A 24,245-nucleotide genomic window follows, 5' to 3' on the forward strand; every position below is an offset into this window, starting at 1 on the left:
ATAAGACTGCGTCTTTAATATGCTCTATGGTTAGCAATATAGTGTCCCTGTCTATGGTATCAATATTTTCCGACAGGGAATCTGACCACGCAGCTGCAGCACTGCACATCCATGCTGAAGCAATAGTGGGTCTCAGTATAACACCTGTGTGTGTATATACAGACTTCAGGATAGCCTCCTGCTTTCTATCAGCAGGTTCCTTTAGGGCGGCCGTATCCGGAGACGGTAGTGCCACCTTCTTTGACAAGCGTGTGAGCGCTTTATCCACCCTAGGGGATGTTTCCCAACGTGACCTATCCTCTGGCGGGAAAGGGTACGTCATTAGAAACCTTTTAGAAATTACCAGTTTCTTATCGGGGGAAGCCCACGCTTCTTCACACACTTCATTTAATTCCTCAGATGGAGGAAAAACTACTGGTAGTTTTTTCTCTCCAAACATAATACCCTTTTTTGTGGTACCGGGGGTAACATCAGAAATGTGCAACACATTTTTCATTGCCTCAATCATGTAACGTGTGGCCCTATTGGAAGTTACATTAGTCTCATCGTCGTCGACACTGGAGTCAGTATCCGTGTCGACATCTGTGTCTGCCATCTGAGGTAGCGGGCGTTTTAGAGCCCCTGATGGCTTTTGAGACGCCTGGGCAGGCACAGGCTGAGAAGCCGGCTGTCCCATATTTGGTATGTCGTCAAACCTTTTATGTAAGGAGTCGACACTGTCACGTAGTTCCTTCCACATAACCATCCACTCAGGTGTCGGCCCCGCAGGGGGTGACATCACATTTATAGGCATCTGCTCCGCCTCCACATAAGCCTCCTCATCAAACATGTCGACACAGCCGTACCGACACACCGCATACACACAGGGAATGCTCTGACAGAGGACAGGACCCCACAAAGCCCTTTGGGGAGACAGAGAGAGAGTATGCCAGCACACACCAGAGCGCTATATAACACAGGGATCCCACTATAAATGAGTGTTTTTTCCCTTATAGCTGCTTATATTATATATACTGCGCCTAAATTTAGTGCCCCCCCTCTCTTTTTTACCCTTATGTAGCTTGACACTGCAGGGGAGAGCCAGGGAGCGTCCTTCCAGCGGAGCTGGGAGGGAAAAATGGCGCCAGTGTGCTGAGGGAGATAGCCCCGCCCCTTTTCCGGCGGACTTCTCCCGCTTTTTCTGGAATTCTGGCAGGGGTATTTTTACACCTATATAGCCTTCCTGACTATATATGGTGTAGATTTGCCAGCCAAGGTGTATTATATTGCCCTCAGGGCGCCCCCCCCCAGCGCCCTGCACCCATCAGTGACCGGAGTGTGAGGTGTGCATGAGGAGCAATGGCGCACAGCTGCAGTGCTGTGCGCTACCTTGTTGAAGACAGAAGTCTTCTGCCGCAGATTTTCCGGAACACTTCTTGCTTCTGGCTCTGTAAGGGGGCCGGCGGCGCGGCTCCGGGACCGAACGATCGAGGTCGGGTCCTGTGTTCGATCCCTCTGGAGCTAATGGTGTCCAGTAGCCTAAGAAGCCCAAGCTACCTCCAGTCAGGTAGGTTCGCTTCTTCTCCCCTTAGTCCCTCGCTGCAGTGAGTCTGTTGCCAGCAGATCTCACTGTAAAATAAAAAACCTAAATATACTTTCTTTCTAGGAGCTCAGAAGAGCCCCTAGTGTGCATCCAGCTCAGCCGGGCACAAGATTCTAACTGAAGTCTGGAGGAGGGTCATAGTGGGAGGAGCCAGTGCACACCAGTAGTCTAAAGCTTTCTTTTAGTTGTGCCCAGTCTCCTGCGGAGCCGCTATTCCCCATGGTCCTTACGGAGTCCCAGCATCCACTTAGGACGTCAGAGAAAGAGATTTTATGGTAAGAAAACAAAAATCCCTTTTTTTTATAAAAAACACACATAAAAAAAGCATACAAACAGCATTAAAATGGTAAGAATTCATAAATGGCGTTTAGGAAAGGTGGATATTACCCTGGGTATCAAGTCAGGAGAAGTGTTGAAGTTTCATTTGGGAGTCCGTTCCAAAAGTGCCCTTATGGAAAAACAAGTCCAATGCAGCAAGAGTCTCTTTAGTATAGGAATATCCGGTAGTTGATGCAGTTTCCAATTACCGTTAGAGGAGATGGTTGCTGTGAATAGTCCCCTTAAACAGGTGGGTTCCTCATGCAACACGGTATGTGGTGAACCGGGATCCTCTCCGAGTCTCTTCTGGTGGGTATGCAATTGTCCAGGGCTGGTTTGGCTCCAATGAAATGAAACGTCTTGACAAGACTGGCAACACTTGACGCGTTTCGCTGCGTATAGCCTGCAGCTTTTTCAAAGGTACCTATGAAAAAGTGGCAGGCTATACCGTGTTGCATGAGGAACCCACCTGTTTAACGGGACAATTCACAGCAACCATCTCCTATAACGGTAATTGGAAACTGCATCAACAAGCGGGTATTCCCTTACTAAAGAGACACTTGCTGCATTGGACTTGTTTTTCCATAAGGGAACTTTTGGAACGGACTCCCCAATAAAACTTCAACACTTCTCCTGACTTGATACCCAGGGTAATATCCACCTATCCTAAACGCCATGTATGAATTCATACCATTTTAATGCTGTTTGTATGCATTTTTTGTGTGTATTTTTTATTAAAATGTAATTTTAACTACCTATAGGCCCTCATTCCGAGTTGTTCGCTCGCTAGCTGCTTTTAGCAGCCGTGCAAACGCTAAGCCGCCGCCCTCTGGGAGTGTATCTTAGCTTAGCAGAAGTGCGATCTAAAGGATCGCAGCGCTGCTACAAAAAAGATTGTGCAGTTTCTGAGTAGCTCGAGACCTACTCCTAGCTTGCGATCACTGCAGACTATTTAGTTCCTGTTTTGACGTCACGAACACGCCCTGCGTTCGCCCAGCCACGCCTACGTTTCCCCAGCCACTCCTGCGTTTTTATCTGACACGCCTGCATTTTTACACACACTCCCCGAAAACGGTCAGTTACCTCCCAGAAACACCCACTTCCTGTCAATCATACGCATGCGCAGAAGTGCCGATTTTTTGCCTGATCGGTGCGCTGCGAACGAAAGCAGCTAGCGAACAACTCGGAATGACCACCATTGACCGTTACAATTGTGTTTAAACATCTGAGCACAGCCTCCATCTTTGTTTTATATAGCATATACTCTACAGTATAATATAAACACATTATAAGCCACACAGCCCAACGCATTATACTTATTTAAAATGTGATCACTATTAACAATGGTGTATTGCTGATGAGAGGCCAAAGAAACACATACAGTACAGCATCGCTCCAGCCCCTCTTGGAAAAAATCTTGGTGATATTTACCTTGCCCAGCGCCTTCGCCTCACAAAATCTTTAATGGTCTTGTAGCCATGATAAGACCTGTAAAGAAATGTATAGAGAAGGTGCATTTACAAGTTGACCTCTCCAGTAAATCTCACATGCTATAATGAGTTTATGTAGACCAAGCTCATTGTTTCTTCAAACTACCCTATGCCAATTTCAACAAACGCCCTGCTCTCTCAAACAACATTCAGTTCCCAAATGCAGACTTCAGTTAACCTCTTTGTTTCTAGCACAGATTACATTGCACTGCAGGGTTTAGTGTTATCTTACTACATATTGGGGAGCAGGTTGCTAGTTCATTACAATGTGGTTTTTTATTTTGCTTTGGTTTTGTTCTTCTCCAAATGTATGAATAAATCCAATGAAACGGACTTATGGATGTGCTTTAGTTGTATCAAGCCTTGGAGGGCCATAAACTGGAGAAGTTGTCTAAAGCAAAAAATCATCTTCTAACCTGTTATTTCAAAGACTGACTTAGATAAATGACAGTTACAAGCTGATTAGTTGCTTTGGGCTACTTCACTTTATCTCTGCCAAACGCTTGATACACCTCCCCCTATATCTCTGTATGACAGACGGTTAAGGGGCATCACTGCTGCCAGAGTTTCACATGAAGGGCTTTCAAGTCCAGAGATAAGAACCTTATGTGGACATAAACGTGACTAGAACACTAGGAAAACCTAATGCGTTTACACATGAACAGCAGCAGATAGTGGCCGGCCTCCATGAGAACACAAGCCAGCAGTTTATTAAGAAGCAGTGACTGCAGAGATGTATCATTGTTAGTACAGCAGAGTAAACTGATTCACTGAGGGTAAGAACAAGGTGGACCTGACACTAAAAACAATGATTCCTTCAGCCTTCTCCAAACTTCTCCCAATCAGTGCCACTAGTAACTCACATAAATGAAATCAGGAATCCAGTAGCTGGGAGTTTATGGTTACACCTAGTAACATTGTATCCTAATAGGAGGAGAACCTTATAACTGGGAGTTATATTAAGCTTCATGGTCCCCTATACTGTACTGATTCTGAGACGTCTGTACAGCAATACAAGTTTTTTGCAGCCACTGGAGGTCCCCATGCAAACATCCGCCTGTATTCTGAGCTAGCTGCATCTATGCAATCGCTCGGAAGTGCTCTAAGTTGTGTATGTAGCCCGCAATGCATGCTCAGCTTGCTGCAAATCATGAGATCCATCCGCTCAGTATCCTGCGCAACTCTCAGCGAGGCCCATAGCGGTGAAGCTATGCAAATGTCTTCCAACACACGTGACATATTAATCTACGGAAGCTCAGCTATGTATAGTGGTAAATCCCTTTTGATTTATGTTGCCAAAGATGTCAGCCTTTAAAATGCCAAATGAATGAATATATGGCCTACTTAATGTTTACACTGTATGCAATGCCAAAGTTTTCACAACGGAACGAGTATCAGAAGACTGTGCATGTGTCACGGTACTTTTGTGATCGTGCTCTGATGCAGAATGACTGACAGGAACGCACGTTTCAGGGATTTAACGTAAGAGCGGCGGCTAAAACACAGGCTTGTCATGGCCATTTTGCAAAGTTTTTTTTTTGTATCTGCCTTCAGCTGCGATCATGTATGTAGAGAAAAATGGCAAGAGCTTCGCTACTGCTGCGGCCAGTCTGGGTAGCCATAGGTTAACCCTAGGAGTTGATGTTCCTTGTTATTGCGTCAGTGCTGCGCATGAGTACGTAATTGTGGAGGACTTTATCTTCTTTCCATAACCTAATAAAACGCAGCTGTACAGGCTTGTGCGTACAAACATGAACTAGGCCCAAAGTGTACATTAATGATTATGTTTGGCCATCAGAGCTAGAGAATCATATAGACATAATTGCAGCAATCAGCATAAGTTACTGGCTGGTTAGTAGAGCAATGGTGACATACAGTGATTATACTGTATTAATGCGGACATATACAGATGTAGCCATGCTCATCTTACTGCAATGCAGCATGCTGGAACATAGAAACATAGAATGTGACGGCAGATAAGAACCACTTGGCCCATATAGTCTGCCCCTTTTTTTACCATATTTTTATCTCAGACCTTATGTGATCCTTATTTCTTTGTAAGGATATCCTTATGTCTATCCCATGCATGTTTAAATTGCTCTACTGTCTTAGCCTCTACCACCTCTGATGGGAGGCTATTCCACTTGTCCACTACCCTTTCTGTGAAGTCATTTTTCCTCATATTTCCCCTGAACCTCCAAACCCCCCCCTCCAGTCTCAGTGCATGTCCTCGTGTCCTATTGCTTCTCTTCATTTGGAGAATGTTTCCCTACTGGACTTTGCTAAAACCCTTGATATATTTGAAAGTTTCTACCATGTCCCCCCTTTCCCTTCTCTGCTCCAAACTATACATATTGAGATTTCTTAGTCTTTGGGTATGTTTTATTATGTAGGCCATGCACCATTTTAGTTGCCCTTCTTTGTACAGTCTCTAATGTATTTATATCCTTCTGAAGATATAGCCTCCAGAATTGAACACATTATTCTAGATGAGGCCGCACCAATGACCTATACAGTGGCATTATTACTTCTTTCTTTCTGCTGCTGATTCCTCTCCCAATGCAACCAAGCATCTGACTAGCCTTCCTCATTGCCTTGTTACATTGCTTACCTGCCTTTAAGTCACCTGAAATAGTGACTCCCAGATGCCTTTCCTCCTCAGTAGATTCCAGTATAGTGCCATTAATACTATATTTAGCATTTGGATTTTCGAGACCCAAGTGCATGATTTTGCATTTTTTGGCATTAAACTGTAATTCCCACACTCTTGACCATTCCTCTAGTCTACCTGGATCCTCAATCATTAGTTTTACCCCACCTGGTGTGTCTACCCTGTTGCATACCTTTGTGTCATCTGCAAAAAGGCATACTTTCCCTTTAATGCCATTTGCAGTGTCACCAATAAAGGTATTAAAAAGCACTGGTCCAAGTACAGATCCCTGGGGTACTCCACTGGTAACACACGACAGACTGCATGGCGTGCCAGCCTGGCATGCCATGCAGCAAGCCGTGTTGCAGCATGCTGCATCGCAGTAAGATGAGCAAGGCTACATCTGTATTTGGCTCTTGACTGACAGGGGAGCATCACTGTAAGGGGTAAATATGTTTAGCACATAGTGGCCAAGCAACTTATTCTCATTTAGGTACATTTTACCTCTTGTGCCATAGGAATCCCCCAAATGGACTAAATAACTGCAGTAGGTTCTTCATTTTACTTCTGTAGAATGTATGAACAAAAATGATGGAATTCTGAGCATATTATTATTGCCATTGATTTGTTAGGTGCCATGGTGCTCCATAGCGCCGAATAGTGGTGAAAAACGGCATAAATTAAAATAAGAACACATGGTAGTAGTAATATAAATACAGACCTGTAACAAACAATAAGGAGGGCCCTACTCATAAGCATATAATTTAGTGGTATACAAGACAAATATTGTTGGTCATAGCTTAGTTCTGGAAAATTTAATGGAGTTTTGGCAAAACTTCATTCATAGATTGAAGAGTTTTGGAATGTAAGTGAAATACAGAGATTTCCCAACCATTCTACACTTGTATACTTTATGCGAGGTCTATCGCTCTCATTTGCATAGAATACAACAGGCATTGGTAAGGATGTGCCAGTAATACGAGAGCCCATTCCAGAACACAAATCAACAGAACATTACAGCATGCTGTATTGCGCGCCGGTCTGTGACTATTTGCAGCCGGCGATCGCTCCATTAGGAATTAACAGAGCAATTGCCAGCTACGAATAGTCGCAGTCTGGCATGCCATACAGCAAGACGTGTTGCAGCATGCTGCATCGCAGCAAAGACGAGCATTGCTACATCTGTAAACTGATTTGTTGTGAGTGCTCCCCCTCAAAGTGCACCTATCATCTCTACACACATTGGAAGCAACAACTTTGTGCTCTCAAAATACACGGAAATTCGGCCTATCAATTTCACTAGGAAACAGCGACATCTCTGAGGCATGAGGCACTAAATGACCAAATCATCTTTTTTTGAGCAATTACTTTGAACCTGAAATATTTTGTCTGGCTTGATTAAAAGACAGCAATCTGTAGAGAAACTACGATGTATGCATGAGCAGAAGCCTAGCTTTTATTTATTTAGGATTCTATGAATTATCGACGTCAACTTGTTGCTTTGATTCAATCATTTTATGAGTGTCCGGATCCTGCCAGAATAGGTTTTGAAGAAGGTTTATGGTTGTACTATTGCTATTTATTACTTATTAAGCTACTTGCACATCTCAGTGACAGCATACAATAATCTATGGGGGTCATTCCGAGTTGATCGCTAGCTGAAAATGTTTGCTGCGCTGCGATTAAGTAAAAAAACGGCACTTCTGCGCATGCGGCGCAGTGCGCACGTGCACCATACTTTTCCACAACGGCCGATGTAATTTCACACAAGGTCTAGCAAAGCTTTTCAGTCGCAATGGCCGCCGCAGGGTGATTGACATGAATTGGGCGTTTCTGGGTGTCAACTGACCGTTTTCAGGGAGTGCTCGAAAAAACGCAGGCGTGCCAGGAAAAACGCAGGCGTGGGTGGGCGAACGCAGGGGTCGTGTTTGTGACGTCAACTCCAGAACTGAATGGTCTGAAGTGATCACAAGCGCTGAGTAGGTCTGAAGCTACTCAGAAACTGCACAATATTTTTTTGTAGCCGCTCTGCGATGCATTCGTTCGTACTTCTGCTAAGCTAAGATACACTCCCAGAGGGCGGCGGCTTAGCGTTTACACGGCTGCTAAAAACTGCTAGCGAGCGATCAACTCGGAATGATCCCCTATGACTCTACTAATATGAATGCAGTAGCCGAGCGCAGTTACTCACGCTGGGAAGTCTGCAGCGTACTGCCACCCTTCTCGATCGGTTCCACCAGAGACATTAAAGTCTACATACCAGTCAGAAACCTGCAGAGAAAGATTTGCTAGTCCACAATATAGCAGAGATGACCAGGTTTGCTTAACCCTGCAGATGACACTATCAAGCGAGCAGAGGGCTGATTTCTATGCATACAGCACATAACAAAGTACAGTATAATGCACAGGAGAATGTTTGAGGGGATAGTTAAGGAAACTCACCGACATATATACATGCCTACTAAGGACACCAGTGGCATTTAGAATATAATATAGTGCAGTACTTAGTAACGTGAGAATAAAACAAACACAAAGACGTCCTACGCACTGAGCCTCCTTGTTGCATAATTAAAATTGTGTGAAAAGCTGCCAAAAAGGTGTTCATATTTACACACTCTTATGTGCTCTTATAAATGGTTTCGGAAGGCAAACATTCACCTTAATTTATAGCAGTACCATGGCTGCAATTTACCCTTCTAAACAAACACTGATTAACCTGTTTTCCACTGGTACTTCAGTCTTCACCATTAAATACAGTTGTCAGCGAAGAGTGACTTACCCATGACCACTGTGGGGAGGGAGGTTTTGTGCCAGTTTTGGTACATTCCTGCAATCCGGTGGAATCGCTCCACATGTATCTGTCTGTAAGCAGCCCACTGGAAAGTAAGAGCATCATGAATACACGGTGACAGGATGGATTTGAGGGCCATCAAAACTAAAGAACTTTACAGAAAAAGCAACAGAATGAAGTTTTTGGAAGTAAGGCTGTGATTAGTGGAGGATGTGCTATTTATTCCTGTGCACACTATACTTCCAGTCTCTAATGGTGCGTACACACTGGCCGATATATATATATCACGGTCCTTCGGCCAGTGTGTACGAACATTATGTCTGTGAACGCCGCTGTTACCGGAGGGCAGGATCCTGGTGGTCAACATGCCGACACCGGGATCTCGGCAGCCAGAATGCCGACAGGGGGACAAGCGCAACAAAGCCCATTGTGGGCCCGCAGCACTCACCATGCTGCTGGCTTGCTGTGCTCGCCACAGGATCTGTTCCCACTCTTTGGGTGTCAAGGACAAGCACGAGTGAGAATAGCTCTCAGCCCCCTGCTGGCATTCTAGCGGATGGGATCCCAACGTCGGTATGCTGACCACCGGTGTCCCGACTGCAGCGATCATGACTACATTCCATCTTCAGACCCAAGTATTACCCAGGTCTCACTTCGGGGCGGTTTCCGTGTCACAAACAAAGTGGCAGCTGTGGAGGCCTGATTAACGACCTTCTGCTAATATGGGAATCCATAGGATAAGTGTGCTATTGAAATGAACACACACACACACACACACACACACACACACACACACACACACAGTCCTAAGAATCCGGCACTCAGGAAGTCTTAGGTCAGGACTGTTTCTGCTCTGGTGCCTACAGTCCACATATGTTTATTTTTACAAGGATAGACTTTCATTTTGTGATCAGGGTCCTACTCTAAGTCCTGGGGCTAGAGATCCATAGAACTCTGCTTTTCCTATGTGCCTAATTATCCCCTGGATGTCCCACTCCACCACTGCAGATATTTGTTTAAGTGCAAATAAAAAACTTTAATATTGGCGAAAATATCAGATAATGACAAGGAATTACAGTTTAATGACTCAATTCAATCATATAGGCAGCCCTATGTATATAAATTTACAATATAATGTTGTTATACGATGTCCAGAACCTGAAAATAGGATCTTAATTACCTACCGGTAAATCCTTTTCTCGTAGTCCATAAGGGATATTGGGGAATCTAGTATGATGGGGTATAGACGGGGTCCAAAGCGGCCAGTGTACTTTAAATTTCTTCAACTGGGTGTGCTGGCTCCTCCCCTCTAAGCCCCCTCCCACAGGCAGTTATAGGTAAAATAGTGCCCGAAGGAGAAAGGACATATATGAGAGAAGGAAATATGATATCAAAGAGTGGTGAGATTTACATACCAGCACACCACTAACATATAACAACCAGCAACGGCTGGTAAGAACAACAGCAACAGCTGAACAGGTAACCATATAAAAAAGAACCTGCAGAAAAGTCAACGCACTGAGGTGGGCGCCCAATATCCCTAATGGACTATGAGAAAAGGATTTACCGGTAGATAATTAAAATCCTATTTTCTCTAGCATCCATAAGGGATCTTGGGGAATCTAGTACGATGAGGACGTCCCAAAACTTCCAGAACGGGCGGAAACGCGTGGAGACTGCTGCAGAACCACCTGCCCAAACTGGATATCCTCTTTGGCCAGGGTATCAAACTTGTAGAACTTCACATAAGTGTTCTTCCCCGACCAGGTAGCAGCTCGGCAAAGGCCGATACTCCACTGCAGCCGCCAAGGAAGAACCCACCGATCTTGTAGAGTGGGCTTGCAGAGATTTAGGAACAGGTAATGCTGCAGACACATAGGCCTGTTGGACAGTAAGCCTAATCCAACGTGTAATGGACTGCTTTGAAGTAGGACAACACTTTTTCTGTGCATCATAGAGCACGAACAAAGAATCCGTCTTTCTGATCCGAGTCGTTCACTTGACATAGATCTTCAAGGCTCGCACAACATCCAATGCCTCCGGAGGAGCAGAAGCGCCAGAACTGGATGGAATCACAATAGGCTGATTGAGTGAAACTACTACAAACAAAATATTATGGTGCGCTCTCAATAGCCGCTGGTATGGGGCTGGTAAATTCCCCAGAATAGATAGATACAAAAAGGAAAGATGTAAATCAGCGCTGGCTGCTCAAGAAATATATGAAATAAATTAATATATACGGCTTGTTAAAAAATGATTATACATTTATTACATAGACATATAAATTCATACTAAAAAGTAAATAAAAAGCCACATATTGCCTGTATTGATCAATAGTATCACAATGGATGAATTTCCACAATGCTGGCTAGGATTCACTCACATAGGGATAGTGTCACTGGAATAGATATCAATAATCGGCTGTATTAGCATAGGGGGTAATTCCAAGTTGATCGCAGCAGGATTTTTGATAGCAATTGGGCAAAACCATGTGCACTGCAGGGGAGGCAGATATAACATGTGCAGAGAGAGTTAGATTTGGGTGTGGTGAGTTCAATCTGCAATCTAAATTGCAGTGTAAAAATAAAGCAGCCAGTATTTACCCTGCACAGAAATAAAATAACCCACCCAAATCTAACTCTTTCTGCACATGTTATATCTGCCTCCCCTGCAGTGTACATGGTTTTGCCCAATTGCTATCAAAAATCCTGCTGCGATCAACTTGGAATTACCCCCATAGTCCGATAGTTTTGCAATCATGAAGCTGTTACCTGTGATCCAGATGCAGAGATGAGAGCTAAAGAGCAGTTGAAGGGGATGGTCTTTTAACGAATCTGGTGTACAGGATGGATGCTGCAGTGTGGATGTCCCAAAAGCGTAGAGTGTGACCAATAAATGCTAGCAGTGGTGATGATGGATTCCAATAAACAGGTATGTGGATAATAAAAGGCTCAACGCGTTTCACTGGTATCCAGCTTCCTCAGGAGCATGTATGAACAAAGAATCCGTCTTTCTGATCTGAGCCGTTCTCTTGACATAGGGGGGTCATTCTGAATTGATCGCTCGCTACCGATTTTCGCAGTGCAGCAATCAGGTGAAAAACCGGCATTTCTGCGCATGCGTATGCCCTGCAATGCGCACGCGCGACTAACGGGTACAAAGCTCTTTGTGGTTGTGCTCAGTTTCTAGCAAAGTTTTCCTTCGCACTGACGGCCGCGAGAAGATTGACAGGACGCCCCGTTACTGGGTGTCAACTGACCATTTTCATGGAGTGTTTGTAAAAACGCAGGCGTGTCTGAAAAAACGCAGGCGTGGCTGGGCGGGTGTATGACGTCAAATCTGGACACGAATAGGCTGAAGTGATCGCAAGCGCTGAGCAGGTTCAGAGCTACTCTAAAACGACACAAACTGTTTTTGTAGAGCTCGGCTACACATGCGTTCGCACTTCTGCTAAGCTAAAATACACTCCCCAGTGGGCGGCGGCATGGTGTTTGCGCGGTTGCTAAAACTAGCTAGCGAGCGATAAACTCAGAAATGACCCCCATAGATCTTCAAGGCTCGCACAGCATCCAATGCCTCCGGAGGAGCAGAAGCGCCTGAACTGGACGGAATCACAAGAGGCTGATTGAAGTGAAACGCAGAGACAACCTTCGGCAGGAACTGCTGTCTAGTCCGGAGCTCCGCTCTATTCTCATAAAAGAACAAGTATGGACTTTTACACGACAAGGCCCCTAATTCTGAGACACGTAGAGCAGAAGCCAGGGCCAGTAACATCACCGTCTTTCACGTGAGGTATTTGTCTTCTACCGTCATCAGAGGTTCAGACCAGGAGTACTGTAGAAATTCCAACACTACATTCAAATCCCAGGGTGGGCGGCACAAAAGGGGTTGAATGTGAAGCACCCCCTGCAAGAAGGCCTGAACTTCTGGCAATAGTGCCAATTTCTTCTGGAAGAAAATTGAGAGGGCTGAAATCTGGACCTTAATGGAATCTAGACGTAAGCCCTTATCCACACTAGCTTGCAGGAAACGTAAGAAACGTCTCACGTGAAACTCAGCAGGCGGATACATGCGTTCCTCGCACCAAGAGACATATCTCCTTCAGATATGATGATAGTGTTTTGACATCACAGGTTTCCTGGCCTGAAACATGGTAGCAATAACCTTCTTGGAAAGGCCCCTGTGAGCTAGGATGATCCGCTCAACCTCCATGCCGTCAAACGAAGTCGCCGTAAGTCCGAGTAGACGAACGGTCCTTGTTGAAGAAGATCTCTTCGTAGTGGTAGAGGCCAAGGGTCTTCGACGGACATGTCCAGAAGATCCGCGTACCACGCCCTCCGAGGCCAATCCGGGGCAATTAGAATTGACTAGACTCCCTGATCTCTGATGCGCTTGAGCATCCTTGGGAGCAACTGAATTGGAGGAAACCGGTAGACCAGCCGGTAAGGGCAAGGCGAGGTCAGTGCGTCTACTGACCTCGCCTGAGGGTCCCTGGTTCGTGAGCAATACCATTGAAGCTTCTTGTTGAGACGAGAAGCCATCATGTCTATTTGCGGGCAGCCCCACTGGTTGATGACCTGCTGGGACACCTGCTGGTAGAGTCTCCATTCCCCCGAGTGGAGATCGTGACGACTCTGGAAATCCGCTTACCAGTTGTCCACACCCGGAATGAAGATTGCCGACATTGTTCTTTAATTTATTTCCGCCCAGAGGAGTATATTTGACACCTCTCACATGCAGACTCTGCTTTTTGTCCCTCCTTGTCGATTGATGTACGCCACTGCTATGGCGTTGTCCGACTGCACCTGGATTGCATGATCCTTGAGCAGAAGAGAGGCCTGAAGCAGACCATTATAGATCGGCCGAAGTTCCAGAATGTTGATCAGAATGTTGATCAGAAGAAGGCTTTCGTGGGCTGACCACCTGTCCTGGAACTGCGCCCCTTGGGTAATTCCAAGTTGATCGCAGCAGGATTTTTGATAGCAATTGGGCAAAACCATGTGCACTGCAGGGGAGGCAGATATAACATGTGCAGAGAGAGTTAGATTTGGGTGTGGTGAGTTCAATCTGCAATCTAAATTGCAGTGTAAAAATAAAGCAGCCAGTATTTACCCTGCACAGAAATAAAATAACCCACCCAAATCTAACTCTTTCTGCACATGTTATATCTGCCTCCCCTGCAGTGTACATGGTTTTGCCCAATTGCTATCAAAAATCCTGCTGCGATCAACTTGGAATTACCCCCATAGTCCGATAGTTTTGCAATCATGAAGCTGTTACCTGTGATCCAGATGCAGAGATGAGAGCTAAAGAGCAGTTGAAGGGGATGGTCTTTTAACGAATCTGGTGTACAGGATGGATGCTGCAGTGTGGATGTCCCAAAAGCGTAGAGTGTGACCAATAAATGCTAGCAGTGGTGATGATGGATTCCAATAAACAGGTATGTGGATAATAAAAGGCTCAACGCGTTTCACTGGTATCCAGCTTCCTCAGGAGCATGTATGAACAAAGAATCCGTCTTTCTGATCTGAGCCGTTCTCTTGACATAGGGGGGTCATTCTGAATTGATCGCTCGCTACCGATTTTCGCAGTGCAGCAATCAGGTGAAAAACCGGCATTTCTGCGCATGCGTATGCCCTGCAATGCGCACGCGCGACTAACGGGTACAAAGCTCTTTGTGGTTGTGCTCAGTTTCTAGCAAAGTTTTCCTTCGCACTGACGGCCGCGAGAAGATTGACAGGACGCCCCGTTACTGGGTGTCAACTGACCATTTTCATGGAGTGTTTGTAAAAACGCAGGCGTGTCTGAAAAAATGCAGGCGTGGCTGGGCGGGTGTATGACGTCAAATCTGGACACGAATAGGCTGAAGTGATCGCAAGCGCTGAGCAGGTTCAGAGCTACTCTAAAACGACACAAACTGTTTTTGTAGAGCTCGGCTACACATGCGTTCGCACTTCTGCTAAGCTAAAATACACTCCCCAGTGGGCGGCGGCATGGTGTTTGCGCGGTTGCTAAAACTAGCTAGCGAGCGATAAACTCAGAAATGACCCCCATAGATCTTCAAGGCTCGCACAGCATCCAATGCCTCCGGAGGAGCAGAAGCGCCTGAACTGGACGGAATCACAAGAGGCTGATTGAAGTGAAACGCAGAGACAACCTTCGGCAGGAACTGCTGTCTAGTCCGGAGCTCCGCTCTATTCTCATAAAAGAACAAGTATGGACTTTTACACGACAAGGCCCCTAATTCTGAGACACGTAGAGCAGAAGCCAGGGCCAGTAACATCACCGTCTTTCACGTGAGGTATTTGTCTTCTACCGTCATCAGAGGTTCAGACCAGGAGTACTGTAGAAATTCCAACACTACATTCAAATCCCAGGGTGGGCGGCACAAAAGGGGTTGAATGTGAAGCACCCCCTGCAAGAAGGCCTGAACTTCTGGCAATAGTGCCAATTTCTTCTGGAAGAAAATTGAGAGGGCTGAAATCTGGACCTTAATGGAATCTAGACGTAAGCCCTTATCCACACTAGCTTGCAGGAAACGTAAGAAACGTCTCACGTGAAACTCAGCAGGCGGATACATGCGTTCCTCGCACCAAGAGACATATCTCCTTCAGATATGATGATAGTGTTTTGACATCACAGGTTTCCTGGCCTGAAACATGGTAGCAATAACCTTCTTGGAAAGGCCCCTGTGAGCTAGGATGATCCGCTCAACCTCCATGCCGTCAAACGAAGTCGCCGTAAGTCCGAGTAGACGAACGGTCCTTGTTGAAGAAGATCTCTTCGTAGTGGTAGAGGCCAAGGGTCTTCGACGGACATGTCCAGAAGATCCGCGTACCACGCCCTCCGAGGCCAATCCGGGGCAATTAGAATTGACTAGACTCCCTGATCTCTGATGCGCTTGAGCATCCTTGGGAGCAACTGAATTGGAGGAAACCGGTAGACCAGCCGGTAAGGGCAAGGCGAGGTCAGTGCGTCTACTGACCTCGCCTGAGGGTCCCTGGTTCGTGAGCAATACCATTGAAGCTTCTTGTTGAGACGAGAAGCCATCATGTCTATTTGCGGGCAGCCCCACTGGTTGATGACCTGCTGGGACACCTGCTGGTAGAGTCTCCATTCCCCCGAGTGGAGATCGTGACGACTCTGGAAATCCGCTTACCAGTTGTCCACACCCGGAATGAAGATTGCCGACATTGTTCTTTAATTTATTTCCGCCCAGAGGAGTATATTTGACACCTCTCACATGCAGACTCTGCTTTTTGTCCCTCCTTGTCGATTGATGTACGCCACTGCTATGGCGTTGTCCGACTGCACCTGGATTGCATGATCCTTGAGCAGAAGAGAGGCCTGAAGCAGACCATTATAGATCGGCCGAAGTTCCAGAATGTTGATCAGAAGAAGGCTTTCGTGGGCTGACCACCTGTCCTGGAACTGCGCCCCTTGGGTGACAGCTCCCCATCCTCGTTGAAAAGCATGGGTCATCCAGCAACCCGCAATGACTGGCCTTTGTGATACACCTGCTGCCTTGTAAATAGATTTGAGTGTAGTGTCTATTTTCATATCCCCAGGATCCTTCATGGTAAAGGAGCCTGGGGTAAGCAGCACCGCCTTTTTGGACAGTCAATAGACTGAGACATCAACCCCTGGGGGTTCCTCACCAAATTTCCTACCTTCAGGAGCAAATGGGAAAGTGCGCAAACATTTTTTGGACACTTGGAATTTTTTGTCTGGATTTTTCCAGGCCAACTTGAAAAGGTCATCTAACTCTGTAGAACAGGCATGTCCAAACTCCGTCCCTCCAGCTGTTGTGAAACTACATATCCCAGCATGCCCTGACACAGTTTTGCTATCAGAGAATGCTAAAGCTGTGTCAGGGCATGCTGGGAGGTGTAGTTTCTCAACAGCTGGAGGGCCGCAGTTTGGACATGCCTGCTGTAGAATCAGGGAAAGTGACATTAGGCTTGTTTTGTATAAAGAAAAACAACTGCTGTGATGCAGCGTCCTCTAGAGGGAGCTTTAACACGTCCCGTATAGCCAGAAATAGGGGTTCAATACCCTAAGCAGAATCGGGATTCCCACTAATGGGGTCTCCCCATCCTCCTGTATATCCTCAAATGTATCAGAGAGCAGAGCAGGTAGACCACGCTTTTGTGGTCCTGCATGAGAGGAAGAGGGCTGTGCCGCATCTGCCCTAGCAACTAAATCTGCAACAGATTGTTGCAGTATCTGCGTTTTCTGCACATTAGCAGTGAGCTGGGATGACGTACTGTATCTGACCTCATAGTTTTAAGAGACCCTAGCCAGTGGGGCTTTGGACCCTCTCCCCCAGCCCCTTCACTGATTTATGAAGATTGGCTGCATTGTTCACATGAAATAGAATTAGATGATAATGTAGAGAATCTGGTGTGACATAGCTGGTGGTTACCCATGTTTCACAGTAAGCACAATAACATACATATTCACCCAGACAGTTATATTGTAAGCTTGCCCTACTGTATGTGAGAGGAGACAAACAGAGAGAAGGACACCAGCACACCCTGAGCTGCACAGCCCCAATGAGGCTGTCAGGAACTATATCACAGTAAACACCAAAAATTCTGTCCCATAGAGGACCCAGATAATGTACAATAGCGGCTCTCCCCCTTTGCTACACCCTGTACCAGATATCCAGTGTGGCTGAGGAGTCAGCAAGCACTGTGTGTGCTGTGGATGGCTGCAATAAGTAGAGGAAGGTGCCAAAATGCCTCTGGTCCCGCTCTGAGGTAGCTACGCCCCCTTCAATGGTGCCGGAGCTACAGTGATATATTATACTGGCAAAGTCTCCTTACAGCTTAAAAACATCACAAAAAGTGCAAGTCTAAGCGGTTTTGTGCCAGTCTACACGGGGAATCTTAGTGGGACCCCCCCGGGAGGGTCCCGTACGCCACGCCCGTGGGTAGCCGCACAGCGAACCGGGGGACCATCCTAGTGGGGCCCCCGGTTTGTACTCACCACAAATGTCACCTTCAGGTAGCGTCAGGGGAATGCGGCCTGCTGCGGCAGCCAAGGCGCAGTGCCCCGCTGAACAACAACCACTCAAGACGGTGGTCCGGCAGCGGGGAGGCGGCTCTGCACCTCTGTAAGGCCGGTGATCCCCCCCCCCCCCTTCCCCAACTCCCACGGTGCAGGTATGCTGTTGCCCAAACAGCATACCGAAAATAACAAACATGAAAAAGAAATTGAAGAAAACTCTTTGGAGCTCAGAGATGTGCATCCTCTCCTGAGGGCACGTTCTTTCTAAACTGCCTGTGGGAGGGGGCATAAAGGGGAGGAGCCAGCACGCAAAATTTAAGAAATTTAATGTGCACTGGCTCCTTTGGACCCCGTCTATGTCCCATCGTACTAGATTCCCCAATATCCCTTATGGATGTTAGAGAAATATAATTAACAAATTTCAGTGTGCTTCCGTCTGAAAAATTTAATCAATTGTTAGTGAAACTGACACTAATTTAGACCAATCAAGTGCACAGACACAATAAATGAATTGGTATTTGCAGTCAAACATATCTGTATACAAAGTTAACAAAATTGTTATGTATGACAGCAAGTGATAATACGTTCCTGAATGACTGATAATGTGTCAAATGTGTGACGTGAAACAATGCTGCTTTGGAAAGATTGTGACGAGAAAAAGAGGGAAGAAACAATTCAGTTATCCAATAAACAAGCCATATTGGTGGATACAATGTTATCCTATTGTGGCTATGCGAGTCGGCTGCTCTGAGTGCAGAATCCTAAATACGTTACTTGATACAACAGTACACAGTACTTGATACAACGTTTACATAAATTGTACAGTAAGTGGTTTTGATATAATATCAATCTACTGTAATATACCATTCGTAGGTACACTCAGGAGTGAGGGACAAAAAAATCTCACGGTGTTTGAGTTCTGTAAGGCAGCTGCTGCTCTGTCAAGTGTTTGACTGCAAATGCCAATTCATTCTAAATTAATGTCAGTTTGACCGACAATTGATGAGTTTTTTCAGACGGAAGCACACTGCAATTTGTTAATTATATTTCAGGTTCCGAACATCGTATAACATTAAATTGTGAATTTATATACATAGGGCTGCCTATATGACTGAATTGAGTCATTAAACTCTAATTCCTTGTCACCATCTCTGATATTTTTGCCAATATGTAAGTTTTTCTATTCCAGTTTTACTGTAAGTGAAATTTATGATGATCACATTTATCTTATTTTATTTAATACTTAATAAAAGTTACGTTTTAATTAATTCAAGTATTTCATAGACCGAGTGCACCAAATAAGAGAGTTACTTTCCTTCTTTATCTGAGGATACTAATTTTACTCTCAGGGTGCACTTCCACCTGTTTTATGTGATATACTTAAAGTTTTTCTGATGGCCTTTTGATGCGGATTGTTCTATTACTTTTTTCCAAATGATTTTGATGTAAATTGCTGTGCTGGTTGACTGTTTCCCCCAAACCCCCCATTTCCCAGGTAAATACTACAGGTTGAGTATCCCTTATCCAAAACGCTTGGGACCAGAGGTATTTTGGATATTGGATTTTTCCGTATTTTGGAATAATTGCATACCATAATGAGATATCATGGCGATGGGACCCAAGGCTAAGCACAGAATGTATTTATGTTTTATATACAACTTATACACACAGCCTGAAGGTCATTTAGTACAATATTTTTAATAACTTTGTGTATTAAACAAAGTTTGAGTACATTGAGCCACAGAAAACAAAGATTTCACTATCTCACTCTCACTCAAAAAAGTCCGTATTTCGGAATATTCTGTATTTCAGAATATTTGGATTTGGGATACTCAACCTGTACTATGTTTTTCAAGTGCCCCTGAATGTCACAGTAAGTACTCCAGGTTGAGAATCACTGGTGCATTGTGTTCTGATGGGATGCTGTTAAATTGCCGGCAGTTGGGATCCTGAAAGCTGATAATACAGACAGCCGGAATCCCGGCACATAGAGCCTATTCCCACTCGTGGGGGTCCACGACACCCATAGAGGGGGAATAGAACCTGTGGTGAGCACAGCGAGCCACCGAGCCCGCAGCGTGGCGAGCGCAGCATCCCTGTAAGGGGACTCTTTGCGCTTATCAAGCTGCCGGCATACTGACGGCCTGGATGCTATTGTCTGTATATTGACGCCCAGTATTCCAACCGTCGGTAAAACATTCTGAACCTGTTCTGATTAGGGGGCTGAAGTAGAGTTAAGCTGTAAACGATCCCACACTGAGTGCACGGAAATTGAGTGATTCCGCATTGCATGCACGGAATTGTAAATGATCCCGCATTGTGTGTATGGAAATTTAACTGGTCCCGCATTGCGTGCGCGGAACTAGAAATTATCCCGTATTGCATGTGCGTAAATATTAATGATCCTTCCCTGTGTGAACGGAAATGTAAATGATCCCTCATTGTATGCACAGAAATGTAAATGGTTCCACACTGTGAGCATGGAAATCAAAATGCACATTTGCTTGCACAGTATGCATCTCTGCGGCTGGACCTCCCGTATTCTTTCATAGCCGCCCTCACCCTTGCATCAGTCGTATGCATGCAGCAAAAGATCCATCTGAAAACAGGGTTATTTACGTGTACGCACAACTCTAAATAACCTGTGTATGACTCTGCGTTGCCTTAGTTGTGTACTCTTAGTTCCAGAGAATACACAGATGTGATATCACTCAAGACAAGCTCCACAAATAGATGTGTTTAACTCTGCATCAGCTCCTTAGTCAGGAAGAACAGCCAGGGAAACGGATTAATGGACCCAATTTCCAAAAATATTTGTTAAAATTAGTAGAAAGGGCAAAATGTAACTATGTTATACTGTTTAAGAGTTCCATGTACAGTGACCCCGCAGAGGTAAATTGGGGGCATACCAGTGCAATAAGTAGTATGCATATGTAAGTACAGTAAGGCTGTACACGTGTAAGTGGTAGGATTACAAAAACTTTAGATATTTCACTGTCACTGCTGCCACCTAGCTCTCAAAACTTTTTGTGCACCTAGGAAATAAGCTGAAAACTAGCATTACACAGCAATTGTTATACTTAGTTACTTATGTAATAATTATCACACCATGAAATGGAGGGAATCTGACATTTCGAGTGGTCCATCTAGAGCATTTAAACTGCCCATAATATGTACAATACTTACAATATCACTTGCCATTCTTTAAAACATACGTTTAATTTGGTTTAAAGAGCTTTATCTCCATTAGTGTTCTGTTAAATCATCTATTATACACATTGAGGGGTATACTTACTAAGGTGTGAGTTTTTTTTAGAAGTGGAGATGTTGCCCATAGCAACCAATCAGATTCTAGCTATTATCTTCAGCTTGGTACATGTTAAGTGGAATCTTATTGGTTGCTATAGGCAACATCTCCACTTCTAAAAAACTCACACTTTAGTAAACATACCCTAGTCTGATCGGGGTATAAAAATGGATCTCTATGAACTAAAAAATAAATAAAAGAAATATATACAGATGTGTCCTTTTACGTCTTTGCTCCATGCGCTACAAGACGCATTACACATAAAGCGTGAGTGCTGTGTTACTCGGTAGCACCGAGCGTCTTTTTTTTGTTTTGTTTTTAGTGAAAATGCGGCTTAGACTCAAAGTAATGTAATTGACGCACAAGCAGCTTCTGCTGATTAAAATGATATGCGGCATACCTATATTGTGTGTGTGACTGGGACTGTATTTGCATACAAAATGCTATGCTACAATGTGTTCATGGAAAACACTGTAACGTGGCATTTTGGATGCAGATAGAGCAGATAGAGAGTGCGTCCTATTACAGTATTTTCGCTGAAAAAAAAAAGGGAAAAAAAGACACTCTGCGATACCGAGTCCCGTCACGGCATGGAGCGACTTCAAGGGCTGTTTAGTGCGCCAGCAGCAAGAGGGCACATCTGTAAACTTTGATACACTATTCAGCTTACTGTATGAGATCAACACAAAGTAGTAACAGATTGCCTCTGCCATAGTGAAATACATACATGCCGCTATATCCTGTGACGGGATTCCACCTCTGATTTTCATAGATATACACACATTTTGTGTCGGTCTGCTGAAACAGGTTATTCGTGCTGCTGTTCATCCCTGAGGAATAGTGAAAATAAATCATTTACTTTGGCAATAACGCACCAAGGCTTACCACCCATACAACTTCATGTCAAGCAACTATTCACTGTGACCAGTTGGTAGTGTACTGGTGCATTCTCGGTCCATATACACTGTAGCATGCAAAACATGTGCTTGCGTCCAGCCATTGGTTCACATTTAAAAAACATCAGATGGTTGGGAGGTCATTTTTTATCATTGTTTAATAATAAATAAATAAAAAGTAATGATTTAATATTTTTTTTATATCAATAATTCAATAAAAATAATTTCATACAGAATTTAAATGTCAAGCAGTATGTATCTACAGCGCCGACCATATCTACCATTGCTCCTACCCTACAGTTCACTGCGTACCCTAAAAATGGTACGTTTGTTCCAATTTGCAACCAAATAGAGGGGGCAATGTATCAAAGCTTGGTGGGAGATAAAGTGGAGAGAGATAAAGTACCAACCAATCAGCGTCTATTGCCATTTTACAGGTTTGGTCTGAAAAAATAGTATTTTAATTACCTGCCGGTAAATCCTTTTCTCGTAGTCCATAGAGGATACTGAGAATCCATTTAGTACCATGGGGTATAGACGGGTCCACTAGGAGTGGCACTTTAAGAATTTGATAGTGTGCTTTGGCTCCTCCCTCTATGACCCTCCTACCAGATTCAGTCTAGGAAACTGCGTCCGAGGAGACGGACATACTTTGAGAGAAGGATAGATAAGGAAAGTGGTGAGATTACGAACCAGCACACAGAACAATAGTAAAGCCAGGCTAACCAAACTTGAAACATGAACAGCAACAGCTGAACAAACCAGAATACTTAACCAAGTAACAGTGCAGGAATAATGAAGCACCGGGCGCCCAGTATCCTCTACGAACTACGAGAAAAGGATTTACCGGTAGGTAATTAAAACCCTATTTTCTCTTACGTCCTAGAGGATACTGGGAATCCATTTAGTACCATGGGAAAGTACCAAAGCTCCCAAACCGGGTGGGAGAGTGCTGAGGTTCCTGCAGAACTGTTTGACCAAACTGAAGGTCCTCAGAGGCCAAATTATCGAACTTGTAAAACTTAGCAAACGTGTTCGAACCTGACCAAGTAGCTGCTCGGCAGAGCAGTAAAGCCGAGACACCCTGGGCAGCCGCCCAAGAAGAACCCACCGACCTAGTAGAGTGGGCTTGTACAAATTTTGGAACCGGACAATCCTGCTGTGGAATAAGCATGCTAGATAGTGATCCTGATCCAGCGTGCAAAAGACTGCTTTGAAGCAGGACACCCAATTTTATTGGGATCATAGAGAACGAACAGCGAGTCGAATTTTCTGTGACGAGCTGTTCTCTTTACATACACCTTCAAAGCCCTCACAACATCCAAAGACTTTGAAGTAGCAGAGGTGTCCGTCACAGCCGGAACCACAATAAGCTGGTTGATGTGAAAAGTGGACACCACCTTAGGAAGAAATTGCTGACGAGTTCTGAGTTCAGCTCTGTCCTCTTGGAAAATTAAGTAGGGACTCTTGTGAGACAACGCCCCTAGCTCTGACACGTCTTGCTGAGACCAAGGCCAACAGTGTGACGGTCTTCCACGTAAGGTACTTTACGTCAGCCTCCTGTAACGGTTCAAACCAGTCCGATTGGAGGAACTGCAGCACCATATTGAGATCCCAAGGTGCCGTGGTAGGCACAAAGGGAGGCTGGATGTGCAGAACACCTTTGAAAAACGTCTGGACCTCAGGGAGAGAAGCCAATTGTTTTTGAAAGTAAATAGACAAGGCCGAAATTTGGACTTTAATGGAGCCTAGGCGTAAGCCCACATCCACTCCCAACTGCAGAAAAAGTAGGAGACGTCCCAGATGAAAATTGTTTGCTCTCACACCAAGAGACATACTTCTTCCATATACAGTGGTAATGTTTAGACGTTACCCCCTTCCTGGCTTGGATCATAGACGGGATGACCTTGTCAGGAATCCCTCTTCTAGCTAGAATCAGCCGTTCAACTTCAATGCCGTTAAACGTAGCCGCGGTAAGTCTTGATAGACGAACAGCCCCTGTTGCAGAAGATCCTCGCAAAGAGGTAGAGGCCACGGATCTTCGATCAGCATCTCGAAGAGATCCGTGTACCAGGTCCTTCGAGGCCAGTCCGGAGCAATGAGGATTGCTTGAACCTTTTCCCTTTTTATTCTCTTTAAAATTCTTGGGATCAGAGGAAGTGGAGGAAACACGTACACTAGCTGGTAGATCCATGGAGT

At 45.0% G+C, this 24,245-nt stretch overlaps 1 protein-coding gene across 4 annotated transcripts in view; it reads right to left on the reverse strand.

Annotated features, from left to right (window-relative positions):
* Nucleotides 1–24,245, reverse strand: part of TECPR1 (tectonin beta-propeller repeat containing 1) — a 304,477-nt gene that overhangs the window by 102,316 nt on the left and 177,916 nt on the right. For 3 of the 4 annotated variants that reach the window (XM_063934496.1, XM_063934495.1, XM_063934498.1), the window contains exons 16-20: nt 21,878–21,980; nt 8,820–8,916; nt 8,232–8,311; nt 6,545–6,607; nt 3,332–3,388 (exon numbers count right to left, since the gene is read on the reverse strand). In XM_063934496.1, coding sequence (XP_063790566.1) covers nt 3,332–3,388; nt 6,545–6,607; nt 8,232–8,311; nt 8,820–8,916; nt 21,878–21,980 — 400 coding nt within the window. The remainder of the gene's footprint in view (nt 1–3,331; nt 3,389–6,544; nt 6,608–8,231; nt 8,312–8,819; nt 8,917–21,877; nt 21,981–24,245) is intronic. The other variant, XM_063934497.1, reaches the window with a different exon arrangement.

This window comes from Pseudophryne corroboree, chromosome 7 (genome assembly GCF_028390025.1).
Source record: "Pseudophryne corroboree isolate aPseCor3 chromosome 7, aPseCor3.hap2, whole genome shotgun sequence".
NCBI classification, from domain to species: Eukaryota; Metazoa; Chordata; class Amphibia; order Anura; family Myobatrachidae; genus Pseudophryne; species Pseudophryne corroboree.